Consider the following 20,833-nt stretch of genomic DNA (forward strand, 5'->3'; position numbering starts at 1 on the left):
GTCTGGGATAACAAACCTGATTATGGTCCAAAGGCTCCAGCTAACCTCTGCTTTCTCTCCACTTCCCCCACTGGTCCCAACTCCGATCCAGGGACGCCAGCCTCCCGATCGCTTGTGAAGAGCATGTCCCTGGACTCCAGCCCTGGACTGGATGCTCCGCAGGGAAAAGTCCAGGCTTCTGGCCTACCGGCCGCCGAGCGCCCCTCGCCAGCGAGGACTGTTGGGGAGAGGCCGTCTGCCAGCCACAGATCTGTGGGGGCGAAGCCGCAAGGTTTGACTTTGGAGGGGGTGGGGAGGGTGCGGTCTGGAGAGATTCGAGGCCTAACTCCCCGTTGTGGACTTTTGGTCTTTGCTTGTGGTCATGTGACCTGTAATATTTTCTCCCCCTCATATTCCCATCCAGATACTGCTCCTCTCCCGTTTGCAAGTGGGGAGAGGAGGGCAGTTGTAGGGAGGGGGTGTTATAGAGACGGAGAAAGGTGTGGGGGAAGGAGGGGTTTGGGTGTATGGGGGGGTCACAGAGACAGAGAAGCGTCATGGAGATAGGGGAGTTGGGTTCACAGAGATGTGGAGGTACGTAAAGGTTGGTAAGGTGGGGAATGTGGGTGGGGTTCTCGTTTGCAGGGGCAGGTGAGTGGGGGGGAAGGCTGTTGCTTGGCAGAGCATGGGACAGAGGGAGGGGTTTGGGCCAATTGTCTCTGCCTCTCACCCCCTCCCACCCTCTCTCTGTCTCCCCCATCACTCAGTGCCTCCGAAGCCGACGCACCTCCATCGCCCTTGGCGGACGGAGCCCATCCCGCCTGCGCCCTCGCGGCCTCTGCCCGCTGACCCCAGGGGCTCCCCTTCCCGCCCCCCAGGATGTCCCGAACCCCAGCCTCAGCCCGGCACGAGTCTCCTCCCTCATCGAGAAGTTCGAACGGTAAGGGGTCTGGCGGGGGTGGGAGGGGGAGGAGGGAAATGGTTTCCCCTCCCCCAGTGGGAGGGGTAAAATCCGGGGATGGGAGGTCATTCCTTCCTCTGAGTGAGGGGGTAAATCCTCTCCAGAAAGAGAGGGAAAACACCCATAAAGAAAAAGGGTAGATATTTCCCCCCAAAAGGTAGGGTGTCAACCCTCTGGGGAGGGCAATAGTTAGTCCCCCTTTGTAATAAATCCCCACACAAGGGTGTGTCTTGTTCTGCAGAGGAAGGGGTGAGTCATTCCCCCCTGAGTTGAGGGTAAACTCTACCCTACAAATCCTCCCTGTGAAGACAGTTGGTAAATCCCTACACGTAGGGAGTATATCATTCCCTCAAGATGGGGTAAACCCCCCTGAGAGAGGGAGTAGATCCCCTCAGAGGAAGGGAGTAAACATCTCCCCGAGAGAGAAGATAAATTGCCCCCTCTGAGGGTGAGGGGCATATTTTCTCATGCGAGTGGGATAGGGCAAATTATTTTCCGAGGGAGGGGATAAATCGAGTACCTGTGAGTGGTGGTGGGTGAATTGACCCAAAAGAGGGGCAGAAGGAGGTAAATTACCTCCTGTCTGTGCAAGGGGTCAGCAGGGGTAAATGATTCCCTGAGAGAGAGGTGTTTGAGGGGTCAATCTTATCCTGATGGGGATGTGGGGGTGGTGGTTTGCTGAGGATGTAATGTCCCCTAGGGATGGATGGGGAAAGGATAAATCGTCCCGCCTGTAGCTCAGGTGAAAGGGATGCTTGGTGTGAACCTCTAAGACCTATCAGTCAGTTTGGGGTGGTTTCTTCCCACTAGACCTCGGCGACCTATGCCAGGGGGTGGTTTCAGTTACACAATGGCTCTGAGGCTACGTCTCTGATGTCTGCATTCCTCCTTCTCCCACCCTCCCACAGCGAAAATATCCCTCTGGGGCCCGAGATATGCTGGTTGGGCCTGAGCCCAGCAGATGGAGGCTGTGTCGCCCCCGGCAACGGGTCGGGCCTGAAGGCCGCCATGGTGGAGCGGCTCAACTCGCTGGAGTCCGGCATCAGCATGGACTTCGTGGAGGGTTCGGACGCTGGGAGCGGAGTGGGGCCAGAGGGTGGAGGGGCCTCCTCGTCCTGCTCCTCGGCCTCCTCCTCTTCTTCGGCCTCCTCATCCTCTTCCTCCATGCCTCCTCCCTCCGCCCCGTCCAAGAGGCCCAACCGGGACAGTGGCATCGGCAGCCTCAGCTCGCCAGGCACTGGCGATGAGGCATGTTTCGCTGGCGAGGAGGGCCTGCCTCAGCCCAGGGCCTCTCGCCCCTCTGGCCGTGACTCTGAGGGTGACAGCGACCTGGAAGAGGGGAGTGGGGACGAGGAGAAGGAAGAGGAGGAGGAGGAAGAGGAGTGCAAGGGCGAGCGGGGAGAGGGGGATGGTGGAGTAGCCACTCCTGCATTCGAGCGGCAGGATTCAGCTGAGGTAAGAGCCCTTCCTCCTCTTCTCCCTCAATTCCCATTTCTCCTTCCCCCTCACTCCCCTTTCTGCTCCCTCCTCCTTATCCCCTCTTCCCCCTCATCCCTTCCTCCTCATCACCTCTTCCTCACCCCCTCATCGTTTCCTCACCCCCTCCATCTCTCCCTGCCCCTCCCTCTCCCCTCGTTACTCCCCCCACCTCCCCTCGTCACCCCCCACCCCTCCTGCTTCCAATGACCCTTCCCTATCCTCCATCCCTCCTTCAGGTCTGTTGAAACAAATGAATGGTTCAAAAGAGGATTATCGAGGTCCTGTTCAGAACCCTGATGGTGGAGGGGAAGAAGCTGTTCCTGAAACGTTCAGTGTGCCTTCAGGCTCCTGTACCTCCTCCCTGGTGATAGCGATGAGCAGAGGGCATGACCTCGGTGGTGGGGTCCTCGTGATGGATGCTGCCATTTTGAGGCGTCACCTTTTGAAGATGTCCTTGGTGGTGAGGAGGGCTTGGAGCCTCTGTATCCGAGGGTGATGCAGCGTGTCTGAATGCTACCGCTGTACATCTTTACAAATCTGTACTCTAGCTGTGGGCCAGCAACACCTTACTCAACTCGTGAGCTAATTAAGCCTGGGGCTGTCAGGGTAAGGCCATTCTCCCCATCTACTCCCAGATACTATCCCTCACGCACACCGGTGAACAATTAACTCAATGGTCCCACACGTTTGTTGGGATGTGGGAATGAATGAGTGAGTGGGAGGAAGCCACAGGGTCTCAAGTAAGGCAGTCAGACTCCACAAAGACAGCGGAGGGGATTGGACTGGGGCCCTGGTGTATGAAATAGGGGTTGTTGGGGAGAGAAGCAGGATAGTGACAGAGGGGCTGTGGCTAACACTCTCCCTTGAGATATAGATATAGATATATATATTTCTCTCTCTCTCTCTCTTTCTCTCTCTCTCTCTCTCTCTCTCCCCCCCCGCCCGTCTCTCACCCTCTACCTCCTCTCTTTCTCACCCTTCTCTCTTTCACACACATCTACCCTGTAACGAATGCTCCCTCACTTTTCTCTTTAATCTCTCTCTCCCTCTCTCCCCACTTCCTTTCCCTCCCTTGCCCCCACCCCGCCGTTCCCATAGCTGACGATCCAGCAGAAGGTGTGTACCAGATCGCCAACGAGCTGTTGATCACGGAGAAAGCTTACGTCTCCCGACTGTACCTGCTCGACAAGGTAAGGTGGTCAGCGAGAGGGGCATTTCACTCTTCCTCCTCGAGGCCCTACCACGGTGCGGCGCTCCCTCCTCACCGCCCCTCCCCTCCTGCAGTGTGGCGCTCCCTTCACGCTGCCCTTCCCACTGCACGATACTCCCTTCTCACTGCCTCTCCCGCCATGCGATCCTCCCTCCTCACCTCCACTCTGCCCCTCCTGCAGCACGACTCTCCCTCCTCACTGCCCCTCTCGCGGCATGACATCCCTCCGCACCCTCCTTTGTTGCCACCCCCCTCACATCAAGCCGCGCTCTCCTCACCCCCCCCACGGTGCGGCGCTCCCTCCTCACCCCCCTCCGCGGTTGCAGCGCTCCCTCCTCCTCACCACCCCTCCCGCGGATCTCGGCTCCCTCGCTGTCCTTCCTAAAGTGACCCCCCTCCCTCCTACCCACCCCACAGGTGTTTTGCGCCCGGCTGATGGAGGAAGCTCGCTGCCGGAACTCCCTTCCCGAGGAGGTGGTCAACTCCATCTTCTCCAACATCTGCTCCATCCACCTCTTCCACCAGCAGTTCCTGCTGCCCGAGCTCGAGAGAAGGATGCTCGAGTGGTACGAGGGCCGAGGCTGGGAGGGAGGGCAGGGCAGGGGTGGGGGGGGGGAGTGGACGACAGAGGCATGAGGGGAGGAAGGGTAAGTGAAGGATTGGAGGAGTCTGGCTTGAGTGGTTTCAGGAAGGAGGGACTGGAGTGGCGTAAGGTTTTGGGGGGGCAGGGGGAGGGTCGAGGATAAGGAAATAGGGAGGGAGCGGATTTGGGGGAGGGGAGGGAGGGGTCAAGAGATTGAGGCAGGGAAATAGGAGCAATAGAGGGGGCTGGGGAAGTATGGGCAAGGGGGCGGGGAAGGGGCGAGGGTAAAGGGGAGGGAGTAGGGACGGGAGAGAGGATTGAGGGAAAGGGAGGAGAGGGGTGAGGGTGGGGCGAGAGTGGACACGGGAGGGGGAGAGTGAGGGGGACTAGGGGAAGGGAGAGGAAGGGGAAGGAAGGAATAGAGAGGGGGAGTGGAGAGATGGAGGGTTAGGGAGTGGAGGGGGAGAGAGAAACGGAGGGATAGAAAACGGGAAGGGGTGCAGAGATGGAGGGTTAGAGAGAGAGGGGGAGGAGGGAGGAGCGGGAGGGGGCACTTGGGGTGGTGTGGTGGACGAGGGGTACGGCAGCAGAGGAGAGGAGGGGAGACAGAGTGGACACAGCCAGGCCCATGCCTGGTACAAAGACCGCTGTCAGGTTCAGGGCTATTTCATTTCTCTCTCCCATCATTGAGGAAAGAGTGAAGCAGTCCAAATGAGGGCCTTTCCCAACTCAGTTGGTCCTCCCTGTTGTGGTTAACTTGGAGCCCCCACCCCCCTGGTGCGTGGGTGTTAACCCCGTCTCGGCCAGAGCAGGCCACTTCGCTGTCACAAAGGCCTACTTATGGCCCCAGAGCACACTGCTCTGGATCGCTTCCCGAGGAATTTTAACCTCAGATTTTAAACACATTCCAGTCAATCCCATTGGGAATTTCCTCCGGCAGCCTTTTCCGAGAGCAGTTACAGCATTTTCTTTCGAGAGATTCGAAGGAGGCCCTCTGTCTCATTGGGTTCACAGAGGCGGGGAGGGTTGTAGGGAAGGGGGGGTCACGGAGAAGGGGAGGGGTGCAGTGTAGGAGGGGGTCACAGAGAGGGGGAGGTGTGTAGGGGAGGGAAGGGATCACAGAGAGGGGGAGGTGTGTGGGGGAGGGAGGTCACAAAGATGGGGAGGGTTGTGGGAGAGGAGGGGGTCATGGAGGAGGGGTGCAGTGTTGGAGGGGGTCACAGAGAGGGGGAGGTGTGTGGGGGAAGGAGGTCACAAAGATGGGGAGGGTTGTGGGAGTGGAGGGGGTCATGGAGAAGGGGAGAGGGGGTCACAGAGAGGGGGAGGTGTGTAGGGGAGGGAAGGGATCACAGAGAGGGGGAGGTGTGTGGGGGAGGGAGGTCACAAAGATGGGGAGGGTTGTGGGAGAGGAGGGGGTCACGGAGAAGGGGAGGGGAGCAGTGTAGGAGGGGGTCACAGAGAGGGGGAGGTGTGTAGGGGAGGGAAGGGGTCACAGAGAGGAGGAGGTGTGTGGGGGAGGGAGAAGTCACAAAGATGGGGAGGGTTGGAGAGGAGGGAGTCACAGAGAAGGGGAGGGGGTCACAGAGAGGAGGAGGTGTGTAGGGGAGGGAAGGGATCACAGAGAGGGGGAGGTGTGTGGGGGAGGGAGGTCACAAAGATGGGGAGGGTTGTAGGAAAGGGGGGGTCATGGAGAAGGGGAGGGGTGCAGTGTAGGAGGGGGTCACAGAGAGGAGGAGGTGTGAAGGGGAGGGAAGGGATCACAGAGAGGGGGAGGTGTGTGGGGGAGGGAGGTCACAAAGATGGGGAGGGTTGTGGGAAAGGAGGGGGTCATGGAGAAGGGGAGGGGTGCAGTGTAGGAGGGGGTCAGAGAGGGGGAGGTGTGTAGGGGAGGGAAGGGATCACAGAGAGGGGGAGGTGTGTAGGGGAGGGAAGGGATCACAGAGAGGGGGAGGTGTGTGGGGGAGGGAGGTCACAAAGATGGGGAGGGTTGTGGGAGTGGAGGGGGTCATGGAGAAGGGGAGGGGGTCACAGAGAGGGGGAGGTGTGTAGGGGAGGGAAGGGATCACAGAGAGGGGAAGGTGTGTGGGGGAGGGAGGTCACAAAGATGGGGAGGGTTGTGGGAGGAGGGGGTCATGGAGAAGGGGAGGGTTGTGGGAGAGGAGGGGGTCACGGAGAAGGGGAGGGGTGCAGTGTTGGAGGGGGTCACAGAGAGGGAGAGGTGTGTAGGGGAGGGAAGGGATCACAGAGAGGGGGAGGTGTGTGGGGGAGGGAAGGGATCACAGAGAGGGGGAGGTGTGTGGGGGAGGGAGGTCACAAAGATGGGGAGGGTTGGAGAGGAGGGGGTCACGGAGAAGGGGAGGGGAGCAGTGTAGGAAGGGGTCACGGTGACAGGTATGCAGGGGATGCAGGAGTCGCAGAGATGGGGTGGGATGTAGGGGAGAGAGGGGTTCACAGATGGGGAGGGGTGTAGGGAAGGAGGGGGTCATGGTGAAGGGTGTAGGGGAGGAGGGGGGTCATGGAGAAGGGAGGTGTGTAGGGGAGGGGGGTGCTTATTGAGATGAGAGGTATAAGGGAGGGGGTCACAGATGGGAGGGTTGTAGAGGACGGAGGGGTTCACAGAGACAGAGGTGTGTAGGGGAGGGAAGGGATCACAGAGAGGGGGATGGTTGTAGGGAAGGGGGGGTCACGGAGAAGAGGAGGGGTGCAGTGTAGGAGGGGGTCACAGAGAGGAGGTGTGTAGGGGAGGGAAGGGATCACAGAGAGGGGGAGGGTTGTAGGGAAGGGGGGGTCACGGAGAAGAGGAGGGGTGCAGTGTAGGAGGGGGTCACAGAGAGGAGGTGTGTAGGGGAGGGAAGGGATCACAGAGAGGGGGAGGGTTGTAGGGAAGGGGGGGTCACGGAGAAGAGGAGGGGTGCAGTGTAGGAGGGGGTCACAGAGAGGAGGTGTGTAGGGGAGGGAAGGGATCACAGAGAGGGGGAGGGTTGTAGGGAAGGGGGGGTCACGGAGAAGAGGAGGGGTGCAGTGTAGGAGGGGGTCACAGAGAGGAGGTGTGTAGGGGAGGGAAGGGATCACAGAGAGGGGGAGGTGTGTGGGGGAGGGAGGTCACAAAGATGGGGAGGGTTGTGGGAGAGGAGGGGGTCACGGAGAAGGGGAGGGGAGCAGTGTAGGAAGGGGTCACGGTGACAGGTATGCAGGGGATGCAGGAGTCGCAGAGACGGGGTGGGATGTAGGGGAGAGAGGGGTTCACAGATGGGGAGGGGTGTAGGGAAGGAGGGGGTCACAGAGATGCGGAAGGGTGTAGGGGTTGGAGGTTTTGCAGAGATGGGGAGGGAGGGATTCATGGAAATGGGGAGAGCTGTAGGTGATGGAGGGGTCACAGAGATGGAGAGGTGTGTAGGGGAGGGAGGGGCTTATTGAGACGAGAGGTGTAGGGGAGGGAGGGGCTTATTGAGACGAGAGGTGTAGGGGAGGGAAGGGGTCACAGAGATGGGGAGGGCTGTCGGGGAGGTGGGTTTCACAGAGATGGAGGGGGTCAGAGATAGGGAGGGGTATAGGGGAGGGTGGAGGAGTTACAGAGATGGGGAGGGGTGTAGGAGAGGGTGGAGGGTCACAGGGATAGGGAGGGCTAAAGGGGAGGGTGGAGGGTCACAAAGATGGGGAGACGGTGGTGGTGGGTCACAGAGATGGGGAGACGGTGGGGGTGGGTCAGAGACGGGGAGACGGTGGGGGTGGGTCACAGAGATGGGGAGACGGTGGTGGTGGGTCGGAGACGGGGAGACGGTGGGGGTGGGTCAGAGACGGGGTGGAGCATCAGGGCTGGAGGCTGTGTTGGAAGGCCCATTTGCGAATGTTGGTCTCCATTTTTAACTACTTCCCTCCTGGCACAGGGAGTCGAAACCAAGAATTGGCGACATCCTCCAGAAATTAGCTCCCTTCCTCAAGATGTACGGGGAGTACGTGAAGAACTTTGACAGGGCCATGGAACTGGTGAACATCTGGGTGGAGAAGTCGGCTCATTTCAAGTCCACGCTACAAGATATCCAGGTGGCTGGTGTCATCCTCCCCTGGGTTAGATCCCAGCCTGTAACCCACTCCCAGGCATCTGTTATTCCATATATCAACCCCCTGAACCCCAGGATCAGATCCCAGCCTGTAACCCACTCCCAGGGATCTGTTATTCCATATATCAACCCCCTGAACCCCAGGATCAGATCCCAGCCTGTAACCCACTCCCAGGCATCTGTTATTCCATATATCAACCCCCTGAACCCCAGGATCAGATCCCAGCCTGTAACCCACTCCCAGGGATCTGTTATTCCATATATCAACCCCCTGAACCCCAGGATCAGATCCCAGCCTGTAACCCACTCCCAGGGATCTGTTATTCCATATATCAACCCCCTGAACCCCAGGATTAGATCCCAGTCTGTAACCCACTCCCAGGCATCTGTTATTACCATATATCAACCCCCTGAACCCCTGGGTTAGATCCCAGCCTGTAACCCACTCCCAGGCATCTGTTATTCCATATATCAACCCCCTGAACCCCAGGATCAGATCCCAGCCTGTAACCCACTCCCAGGCATCTGTTATTCCATATATCAACCCCCTGAACCCCAGGATCAGATCCCAGTCTGTAACCCACTCCCAGGGATCTGTTATTCCATATATCAACCCCCTGAACCCCAGGATTAGATCCCAGTCTGTAACCCACTCCCAGGCATCTGTTATTACCATATATCAACCCCCTGAACCCCAGGATTAGATCCCAGTCTGTAACCCACTCCCAGGCATCTGTTATTACCATATATCACCCCCCTGAACCCCAGGATTAGATCCCAGCCTGTAACCCACTCCCAGGCATCTGTTATTCCATATATCAACCCCCTGAACCCCAGGATTAGATCCCAGTCTGTAACCCACTCCCAGGGATCTGTTATTCCATATATCAACCCCCTGAACCCCAGGATTAGATCCCAGCCTGTAATCCACACCCAGGGATCTGTTATTCCATATATAAACCCCCTGAACCCCAGGATTAGATCCCAGCCTGTAATCCACACCCAGGGATCTGTTATTCCATATATCAACCCCCTGAACCCCAGGATTAGATCCCAGCCTGTAATCCACACCCAGGGATCTGTTATTCCATATATAAACCCCCTGAACCCCAGGATTAGATCCCAGCCTGTAATCCACACCCAGGGATCTGTTATTCCATATATAAACCCCCTGAACCCCAGGATTAGATCCCAGCCTGTAATCCACACCCAGGGATCTGTTATTCCATATATAAACCCCCTGAACCCCAGGATTAGATCCCGGCCTGTAATCCACTCCCAGAGATCTGTTATTCTATATATCAATCCACTGAACCCCAGGATTAGATCCCAGCCTGTAATTCACTCCCAGAGATCTGTTATTCTATATATAAACTGGTGCAAAGATTCTATTGAAATCTGAAGAGCGGTAAAAGAGAAATGCTTGTGACAGAACGTGGCAACCCCATGGGAATGGATGGGAGAGAAGTGGGGAAGTTCAGGACTATTGGGGAAGAAGGTGTTTTACACTTTGGCCATCTGGGTTTATCTTCTCCTCGAACACAGAAGAGAGCAGAGGGACTGGTCACTGTGGGAGGCATCCTTGATGATACTATTGGCCTTCCTGACACAGCACATTGTGCAGACCCATCAGAGGGAGTGATGAAATCTATGAAAGACTGGGCAGCGTTGAGCTGCTCTTCCCTGGTACCAGGGCAGAATAACATCCAGGCGTTATGATCGTCCCATCACACACTCCCGGGGTCAGACACAGAGTGAAACTCCCTCCACACCGTCCCATCACACACTCCCGGGGTCAGACACAGAGTGAAACACCCCCCACACCGTCCCATTACACACTCCCGGGGTCAGACACAGAGTGAAACTCCCTCCACACCGTCCCATCACACACTCCCGGGGTCATACACAGAGTGAAACACCCCCCACACCATCCCATTACACACTCCCGGGGTCAGACACAGAGTGAAACACCCCCCACACCGTCCCATTACACACTCCCGGGGTCAGACACAGAGTGAAACTCCCTCCATACCGTCCCATCACACACTCCCGGGGTCAGACACAGAGTGAAACTCCCTCCACACCGTCCCATCACACACTCCCGGGGTCAGACACAGAGTGAAACTCCCTCCATACCGTCCCATCACACACTCCCGGGGTCAGACACAGAGTGAAGCTCCCTTCGCACTGTCCCATCACACCCTCCCGGGGTCAGACACAGTGAAGCTCCCTCCACACCGTCCCATCACACTGCCATTTCTAACTGCTTTTCTTTCTATGCCATCCCTCACAGAAGGATGAGCTGTGCGGAAACCTGACGCTGCAGCATCACATGTTGGAGCCTGTGCAGCGGATCCCACGCTACGAGCTCCTCCTTAAGGACTACCTGAAAAAACTGCCTGAGGATTCGCCTGACCGCAAGGACTCAGAAAGTAGGGACAATCACTTCCCCGATCCTCCTCTCCTGGTAGAGTGAGGCTCTGACTAAAAGGGAAGTGTTAGGGTCCCGTTGGGAATGAATGGGAATGGGTGGGGTGTTATTGGGAGTGAATGGGAAGAAGAGGGATCCCATTGGGAGTGTGGATGGTGAGAGTGAATGGGTTGGGGTCTCATTGGGAGTGCAAGTGGAGGGAGTGAGTGGGAAGGGTTGAGATCTCATTGTGAATGTGGATGGTGGGAGTGAATGGGATGGGTGAGTCCCACTGGGAGTGTGGACGGTGGGAGTGAATGGGATTTGATGGGTCCCACTGTGGGTGTGGACAGTGAGAGTGAATGGGATTTGATGGGTCCCACTGTGGGTGTGGACGCTGGGAGTGAATGGGAATTGATGGGTCCCACTGTGGGTGTGGACGGTGAGAGTGAATGGGAATTGATGGGTCCCATTGGGGGTGTGGACGGTGAGAGTGAATGGGAATTGATGGGTCCCATTGGGGGTGTGGACGCTGGGAGTGAATGGGAATTGATGGGTCCCACTGTGGGTGTGGACGGTGAGAGTGAATGGGAATTGATGGGTCCCATTGGGGGTGTGGACGGTGAGAGTGAATGGGAATTGATGGGTCCCATTGGGGGTGTGGACAGTGGGAGTGAATGGGAATTGATGGGTCCCACTGTGGGTGTGGACGGTGGGAGTGAATGGGAATTGATGGGTCCCATTGGGGGTGTGGATGGTGGGAGTGAATGGGAATTGATAGGTCCCATTGGGGGTGTGGATGGTGGGAGTGAATGGGAATTGATGGGTCCCATTGTGGGTGTGGACGGTGAGAGTGAATGGGAATTGATGGGTCCCATTGGGGGTGTGGACAGTGGGAATGAATGGGAATTGATGGGTCCCACTGTGGGTGTGGAGGGTGAGAGTGAATGGGAATTGATGGGTCCCACTGTGGGTGTGGATGGTGGGAGTGAATGGGAATTGATGTGTCCCACTGGGGGTGTGGACGGTGGGAGTGAATGGGAATTGGTGGGTCCCATTGGGGGTGTGGATGGTTGGAGTGAATGGGAATTGATGGGTCCCACTGTGGGTGTGGAGGGTGGGAGTGAATGGGAATTGATGGGTCCCATTGGGGGTGTGGACAGTGGGAGTGAATGGGAATTGATGGGTCCCATTGGGGGTGTGGACAGTGGGAGTGAATGGGAATTGATGGGTCCCATTGGGGGTGTGGACGGTGGGAGTGAATGGGAATTGATGGGTCTCATTGGGGGTGTGGACGGTGGGAGTGAATGGGAATTGATGGGTCCCACTGTGGGTATGGATGGTGGGAGTGAATGGGAATTGATGGGTCCCACTGTGGGTATGGACAGTGGGAGTGAATGGGAATTGATGGGTCCTACTGGGAGTGTGGATGGTGGGAGTGAATGGGAATTGATGGGTCCCACTGGGGGTGTGGATGCTGGGAGTGAATGGGAATTGATGGGTCCCACTGTGGGTGTCGACAGTGGGAGTGAATGGCAAGAGGTTGTATCCTACTGGGAGTGTGCACGGTGGGAGTGAATGGGAATTGATGGGTCCCACTGTGGATGTGGATGCTGGGAGTGAATGGGAATTGATGGGTCCCACTGGGGGTGTGGATGCTGGGAGTGAATGAAAATTGATGGGTCCCACTGTGGGTGTCGACAGTGGGAGTGAATGGCAAGAGGTTGTATCCTACTGGGAGTGTGGACGGTGGGAGTGAATGGGAAGGGGTCTGACCCTTTGGGAGAGTACACGGTGGGAGTCAATGACAGGACATTTCCATCAATGCTGTGCACTGTAACATTTTATAAATAACCTCTTGTGTGACTCCCTACAAGTGTCATAGGGTCATAGTCATGGTGTGCCACAGCACAGAACCAGGTCCTTTGGCTAATCTGATCTGTGCTGTTGTGGTCTTCCGTGTTGACCGTGGGCTCCCAACCTGGGCCCATGGAGCTCTGTTATTGGTACGGGTCCATGGCGTAACAAGAGGAACCCCTGATCTAGTCCCATCTATCTGCATCCAAACCGTAACCCTCCGTACCCCACTCATCCACGTACCTGTTGAAACCTCTTTGAATTGTTACAATTCAGCCTGTGTTCATCACTTCCCCTGGGAACTCATTCCACACTTGCCCCACCCACTGGATGAAGAAGTTTGCCCTCAGTTTCCCCTTCAAAATGTTTTTTTTTGTTTGTTTTTCACACCATTCTCTGTAAACTCTAGTTACGGGGTTCTCTACCATTAACTGAGGGGTCTGTGGACCCCATGTTAGGGGGGGAGGGGGGTTGTGTTGAAATGTGTGTAGGATGAGGTGGGGGGTATATTTAATAAAATGATTATGGAATTTATGATGGAAAGATGGGGGGTTTGGGATGATGTGGTATTGGGAGGAAAAGGTTAGGAGGGGAGGAGGTTTTTGATTGGGGTTAAGAGGGGGTAATAGGAGGATGAGGGTTGGATGGTGGATTGAGTGATGGAAAGAGATTGGCTGATTAAGTGGCTACTGAGTATACAATCCTCACCAAACAAACTTTCTGTTGTTCTTTGCTAAACTTGCTGAAACCTTTCTTTTTCGGTTGCATCCTATTTTAATTTTTTTCCCCCCACAGCCTCAACAATGCTGTTTTTTCTTTAAAGAGAGATTGTAAAGTAATTGTTAATTATTTCACAATCAGCCATTTCTGACTAGCTGAGAGGTTTTGTTTACAGGCACTTTCTCAACCTTCCTGCAGCTCATGGATTGCAATAGTCCGAGTTGAGTTCTGGATGAATTGGATTAAATTGCATTTGGTTATGCATCTCTGGAATTTTTCATCCTGGAGGATCGTGGTGGCAAGATCATTGGGGGACTTTGAGGTGGTTAGCATGTAGAGTGTGAGGGCAGAAAATGATTCCTGGGGTAGATAGGAATGATGGCATAGAATAAAGAGTCTGGAGGCAATTCCTTGTATTAGTTTGAGTTTATAGAACAATAACTCATATTATGATCACTCTTCCCCAAAAATTCTGCAAGACTTTCTGTTATATTATGATCACTCTTTCCCACTCAACATTCTTGCTTACAGTATTACGATTATTCCCCCTCCCAAATTCTGTCACTCTTCTCTCCAAAATTCTGTTTTGTCTTGATCACTAGTCCCCTTCCACCAACTCCTGTGGCTTTACAATCACTCTTCCTCACTGTCCAAAAATTTTGTGATGTTATTATCACTCTTACCTCACCAAAATTCTGTCATATTGTCACTCCTACACTCCAGAAGACTCTCAAATTAGGGTCACTCTCTGCCCTAAAATTATGCTATATTACTGCAAATCTGTCATTTTATGACTGCTTTCCCCATGAAATTTTGTCAAGGTATGATCACTCTTACCACCCTGCACTAAATTCTGTGAAATTATGATTCACTTCTGTCCTACTCCCAATTTCTGTCAAGTTATGATCATTCTTCCCTTCCCAAATTCACACACCTTCCTGAAATTCTGTCATATTATGATCACTTAGCACATCGGCAGAAAACCTTTTTTTTTTGTCATATTAAGATCACTCTTCCCCACAAACTTCATATAATCATCACTTTTCCCTCTTCCTTTTAAAATGGAAATACTGAGGAAAATTTCCTTGTTAGGCATTACCATATTGTAAATTAACTTGACTCTCAACATATTGACCGAGGAAGTGCTTGAGAAGTCAGCAAAATCTTCCAACACAGTGGCTGCCATTTCAGTCAGCGCTGTCCAACAGTTCCCATCTGTAATGGTTATTGACCTCAGAATGTGTGCTGATGGTTTGCTGGCTAACTGTGCGCATTGCTCGATTGTTACAGTAACCACCTGGTTTTGTCCCTTTGCAGAATCTCTGGAGCTGATTTCAACGGCGGCTGATCATTCCAATGCTGCCATCCGCAAGATGGTGAGAGTTTGCAACCTTCTGCGGATTGAAGACTGCATGGGAATGGGAAGGGGTGGGGTCCATTGTGTGTGTGGATGGTGGGAATGGGAAGGGGTGGGGTCCACTGGGAGAGAATAGAAATGGAAAGGGTCTGTTGTAAGTGTGTACTGTGGAAGTGAATAGGAAGGGGTGAGATCCCATTGGGAGTGCGGATGATGGAAGTGAATGAGAAGACGTGGGATCCATTGTGTGTGTGGATGGTGGGATTGGGAAGGGAAGGTCCAATTGGGAATGTGGATGGTGGGGTGAACAAGAAAATGTGGGATCCATTGGGATTGTGGACAGTGGGAGTGAATGAGAAGGGGTAGGGTCCCTTTGGGAGTGTGGAAGGTGGGAGTGAATGGAAAGGGAAGGCATCCCAATGGGAAGGGGTATGTGGGCCGGTATTAGAAATGACTTTGTTCCACCAGGAACGGATGCACAAGCTGCTCAAAGTCTACGAGCTGTTGGGGGGTGAAGAGGACATTGTGAACCCCACCAATGAGCTGATAAAGGAGGGTCACATCCTGAAACTCTCAGCCAAGAATGGGAGCACCCAGGACCGATACCTTATTCTGGTGAGTCTCCCTGTGTGTGTGTTGGGGGTTGGGGTGCGTGGGAGTGAGTATCACTTTGATTGTTCTTGGTCACCTGTCCTCATTACTGATGTGCTCATTGTGTGACCACCCCCCCCCTCTTCAGTTCAACAACCGGTTACTATACTGTGTTCCCAAGCTGAGGCTGATTGGTCAGAAGTTCAGCGTCCGGGCACGGATTGACGTGGACGGCATGGAGGTAGGTCCTAATTGGAGGCTTCATGGTTCCCTTTAGACACAGAGTGAAGCTCCCTCCACACCGTCCCATCACTCACTCCCGGAGTCAGACACAGAGTGAAGCTCCCTCCACACCGTCCCATCACACACTCCCGGGGTCAGACACAGAGTGAAGCTCCCTCCACACCGTCCCATCACACACTCCTGGGGTCAGACACAGAGTGAAGCTCCCTCCACACCGTCCCATCACACTCTCCCGGGGTCAGACACAGAGTGAAGCTCCCCCCGCACATTCCCATCACACACTCCCGGGGTCAGACACAGAGTGAAGCTCCCCCCCGCACATTCCCATCACACACTCCCAGGGTCAGACACAGAGTGAAGCTCCCCCCGCACATTCCCATCACACACTCCCGGGGTCAGACACAGAGTGAAGCTCCCTCCACACCGTCCCATCACTCACTCCCGGGGTCAGACACAGAGTGAAGCTCCCTCCACACCGTCCCATCACAGACTCCCGGGGTCAGACACAGAGTGAAGCTCCCTCCACACCGTCCCATCACACACTCCCAGGGTCAGACACAGAGTGAAACTCCCTCCACACCGTCCCATCACACACTCCCGGTGTCACAGAGTTTAGCTCCCTCCGCACATTCCCATCACACACTCCCTGTAAGGGTAGCAAGCCCTCTCAGTGACCCATGTTTGCACACTCCACAGGTGAAGGTGACCAGTACTCAGAACTCTTGCCGGACGTTCCTCGTGTCTGGGAAACAGCGTTCCCTGGAATTACAGGCCAGGTATCCACAGGGGAGTTGCGTTGCAGTCCGATGTCGAGATCCATTGCATTGCCACAGTGTTGATGTAGGTGCAGGCTTGTCTGGGCCCCTCCCATCAGGACATTCACCTGTACTCTCCCGCCTACCCATGAACAATCCACATGAAAGCATCGATGGCAGGACTGAAAGGTTTACAGATGACACCAAAATTGTTGGTGTGGTGGATGGTGAACGTTAACTAATGTTGCAGCAGGACCTAGGTCAGTTGGAGAAGTGGGCCAAGGAATGGCAGATGCAGTTTAACTCAGACAAGGCTGAGGTGTTGTATTTTGGGGAGTTAGACCAGGGCAAGAATTACACAGTGAATGACAGAACCCTGGGGAGTGCTGTCCGATCACACACTCCCGGGGTCACAGGTGAAAGTGGTATCACAGGTAGACGGAGTGGTGAAGAAGGTGTTTGGTAATCTGGCCTTTGTCGGTCAGGGCACTGAGTACAGGAATTGGGACGTCCAGTTACACCTGTACAAGACGTCGGTGAGGCCGCACTTGTGGTAGTGTGAGCAGTTCTAGTTGCCCAGCTGTAGGAAGGATGCCATTAAACCGGAGAGGGGGGGCAGGAAAGATTCACCAGGATATTCCCAGGACTGAAGGGATTGAGTTATTAGGAGAATCTGGACAGGCTGGGACTGTTTTTCCTGGAGTGAAGGAGGCTGAAGGGTGACATTTTAGAGGTTTATAAAACCATGAGGGATGTACATTTTTCCCAGGGGAGGGGAATCTAAAACTAAAGAGCACAGGTTTAAGGTGAGAGGGGAGAGACTTAAAGGGGACCTGAGGGGCATCTTTTTCACCCACAGGGTGGTCAGTTTATGGAACGAGCTGCCAGAGGAAATGGCTGAGGCAGGTACAGGAGCATTTTTTTAAAGACGCTCAGGTAGAGGCATGAGAAAGGTTTAGAGGGATATAGGTGAGATGCAGGCAAATGGGACTGGCTCAGGAAGCCACTTTGGTCAGTTTGGCAGAAATGGGCCGAATGGCCTGTCGCAGTCATAAGTAGTTTTACCTGCAAACACCTGCCTGTTCTCTAATTGTCCCTGGTCCTCGCTTGCGCCGTTGAGACTAACTTTTGCCCCAAATTCTCCCACCCCCCCCCCCCGGTAATCCCTCTCCATTGATGCTGGAGAGAAAAAGCACTTGCCTGTTCCCTCCCCACCATGGGGCCCATCCCATCTGGAAACAGTCCAGTGAACTTAGGCTACGTCCACACTACGCCGGATAAATCCGTAACTGAAGCTTTCTCTCTTCGTTTTTACGCTCCGTCCACACTAAAACAGCATTTTCGTGCCCCGAAACCAGAGCTTTTCAGAAACACTTTCCAGAGTGGGTATTTTTGAAAACGCTGCTCGGGCAGATCAGTGTGGACGGGGTAACCGGAGACTTTTGAAAACGCTGTCAGACGGCAGCACGGCATTTCATTGTTTTCTTGAACGCAACCTAACAATTTGAGAACAGACGGAAACGAAACTGAAGAGTTAGAAACGTACTCACCAAATACTTTGACCCATAACTTACTGAATAAATAAGTATACTCACTTTGCCCTGTTTTCTGTCCTTGCTCGTATGAAGGTGGTTTACCTATTTATGCAATTACTTCTCTGACAATAGATGTGTAACAGCCTAATGTAACATTGTATGGAAATACAAGATAACACTGATGCAGACATGTTTCATACATTTTACAAGGTGCTTTATTAATGCAACAGAGTTAGTCAGTTTTTCAATGTTCGTTGTCAGCCGGGTCAATCTGTCCGTGAACTTCCTGTCGGTTGCCTCCGTATGCTCCAGTATTTGTTTTTTTTTTAAGTTTTAAGTTCTCCTGCGCAAGAGCCAACGGCTGTCTGTCGTTTTAAGTTTTTCTAGTCTGTAACTACACAAACGCGCACTTTTACGGTGAGATTCGACACCAAACATGTTGTTTGTTTTCGGTAGATGTGTCCTGCGCATGCGCAGGAGGAGGAGATTCGCCGAAATCTCTGTTTCAGTGTGGATAGAGATATTACCAAAAACTCATAGTGTCGACGCCTATCGTTTTAACGCGAAACCGGCGTTTTCAAAATTATCCGGTCTAGTGTGGATGTGGCCTCAGGCTGCTCCCTCTGTCTGTAGCAAGACCCTCTTCCCCTTGTACTTGCTCCCCAGGGTCCTACATAAACCCTCCACACTGACAGCAAAGGGCATGTTGGTGGAAACTGGGGAAAACTCAACAGGGCAGGGGTACTTGGAATGGAGAAGAGGGGCTGAGAGTTGGGGAGGGAAAGCGCATTGACTGTTTCGAAGCAAAAATCCTAAAGCACAGCAAAAGGTTGGGAGTTAATTGTGGGAATCTCATTCTAATGAAGGATTTTACAATTGCTCTTCACAGAACACAGGAAGAGAAGAAGGATTGGATTCAGGTAAGTGGGTCATCACATACTCCCAGGGTCAGACACAGAGTGAAGCTCCCTCCACACCGTCCCATCACACACTCCCGGAGTCAGACACAGAGTGAAGCTCCCTCCACACCATCCCATCACTCATTCTCGGGGTCAGACACAGAGTGAAGCTCCCTCCACACTGTCCCATCACACACTCCCGGAGTCAGACACAGAGTGAAGCTCCCTCCACACCGTCCCATCACACACTCCCGGAGTCAGACACAGAGTGAAGCTCCCTCCACACCATCCCATCACTCATTCCCGGGGTCAGACACAGAGTGAAGCTCCCTCCACACCATCCCATCACTCATTCCCGGGGTCAGACACAGAGTGAAGCTCCCTCCACACCAGCCCGTCACACACTCCCGGGGTCAGACACAGAGTGAAGCTCCCTCCACACCAGCCCGTCACACACTCCCGGGGTCCGACACAGAGTGAAGCTCCCTCCACACCGTCCCATCACACACTCCCGGAGTCAGACACAGAGTGAAGCTCCCTCCACACCATCCCATCACTCATTCCCGGGGTCAGACACAGAGTGAAGCTCCCTCCACACTGTCCCATCACACTCTCCCGGGGTCAGACACAGAGTGAAACTCCCCCCACACCGTCCCATCACACACTCCCGGGGTCAGACACAGAGTGAAGCTCCCTCCACACCATCCCATCACTCATTCCCGGGGTCAGACACAGAGTGAAGCTCCCTCCACACTGTCCCATCACACACTCCCGGGGTCCGACACAGAGTGAAGCTCCCTCCACACCGTCCCATCACACACTCCCGGGGTCAGACACAGAGTGAAGCTCCCTCCACACCGTCCCATCACACATTCCCGGGGTCAGACACAGAGTGAAGCTCCCTCCACACCAGCCCGTCACGCACTCCCGGGGTCCGACACAGAGTGAAGCTCCCTCCACACCGTCCCATCACACACTCCTGGGGTCAGACACAGAGTGAAGCTCCCTCCACACCGTCCCATCACACACTCCCGGGGTCAGACACAGAGTGAAGCTCCCTCCACACCGTCCCATCACACACTCCCGGGGTCAGACACAGAGTGAAGCTCCCTCCACACCGTCCCATCACACACTCCCGGGGTCAGACACAGAGTGAAGCTCCCTCCACACTGTCCCATCACACACTCCCAGGGTTGAACACAGAGTTTAGCTCTCTCTGCTTAGTCCCTTCACCCACTCCTGGGGTTGGACACCGATCGAAGTTCTCTCTACCCCATCCCATCACATAAAATTGGTCTTTGTGTTTATTGGGGGGGGGGGGGTGTAAGGTGAGGGTGGAGCCTGGGAGCTTCAGGCGAATTCTGATCTGTTGCCCCCCCACCGCCCTCCACCAGGCGATCCAGGCAACAATTCGGAGACACGAGCAAACCCTGGAGACCTTCAAAGTGCTAAGTGGTTCACTCAGGGACGAGGAGACCCCCCCTGCATCACCAGTAAGTATGTGTGGGGTGGGGGCGTGCATTGCAGTGATGTACTTTTGTCCCAGTTACAGAGATACTGTGAAAAGCTTTATGTCCATACGGACTATAATAGAATTTGCACGATGAGTAGCTTGGGTTGTTGATGGCTGGGTTCAGTTGTTCTCTGCTCCTGGCAATTTACTTGGAAACATCTCGTCACCCAGCGAGGAGACATCACCCATGCACTGTTAATTGTGGTGCGTTCTCCGAACGCTTGGCCTTTATGCACTTATCAATCAGCTGATTAGACATGATTTCAGAAAGTTGGTTGTGGTGTGGGGAGGATATCTTGTCGCCGATTGGTTGTGTGGTGAACTTTGTGCATTGTGGTTTGGAATTCTGCCTGCATTGTCTCATAAATAGGATCGTGGTCGCTATGTTTTTTTTAAATGAATTGTTTGCGGAAAACTACACTTCTAAGAATTTCCTTGCGTGCCATGTGCATTTGCTTGCCCCGTGACTTTCTCTGATGCCCAGTTGAATTAGTGCCCCTCTTGATCTTCGTGGGTCATGCCACTTCACAGCCAGTTGATCTTCACGGATCCATGTGGATAGTCTTCTCCTGGTTTGTCCGGCACAATCTTTACTGCAGTTCCCACATTGCATTTTATAGACCATGTTGTCTTATAACCATATAACAATTACAGTACAGAATCAGGGCATCTCGGCCCTT

At 54.3% G+C, this 20,833-nt stretch overlaps 1 protein-coding gene across 1 annotated transcript in view; it reads left to right on the forward strand.

Moving 5' to 3' along the window:
• Positions 1 to 7: 7 nt before the first annotated feature.
• The window catches only part of LOC140716070 (FYVE, RhoGEF and PH domain-containing protein 1-like), a 47,247-nt gene continuing 26,421 nt past the window's right edge, over positions 8 to 20,833 (forward strand). The window contains 14 exon segments of the mRNA XM_073028757.1: positions 8 to 271; positions 747 to 919; positions 1,849 to 2,395; positions 3,518 to 3,535; positions 3,538 to 3,609; positions 4,047 to 4,195; positions 8,100 to 8,256; positions 10,567 to 10,705; positions 14,578 to 14,636; positions 15,086 to 15,232; positions 15,357 to 15,449; positions 16,148 to 16,227; positions 18,631 to 18,661; positions 20,035 to 20,133. Of these exon segments, the coding sequence (XP_072884858.1) occupies positions 152 to 271; positions 747 to 919; positions 1,849 to 2,395; positions 3,518 to 3,535; positions 3,538 to 3,609; positions 4,047 to 4,195; positions 8,100 to 8,256; positions 10,567 to 10,705; positions 14,578 to 14,636; positions 15,086 to 15,232; positions 15,357 to 15,449; positions 16,148 to 16,227; positions 18,631 to 18,661; positions 20,035 to 20,133 (1,884 nt within the window). The 5' untranslated portion in view covers positions 8 to 151.

This window comes from Hemitrygon akajei, chromosome 24 (genome assembly GCF_048418815.1).
Source record: "Hemitrygon akajei chromosome 24, sHemAka1.3, whole genome shotgun sequence".
In the NCBI taxonomy this organism is placed as follows: domain Eukaryota; kingdom Metazoa; phylum Chordata; class Chondrichthyes; order Myliobatiformes; family Dasyatidae; genus Hemitrygon; species Hemitrygon akajei.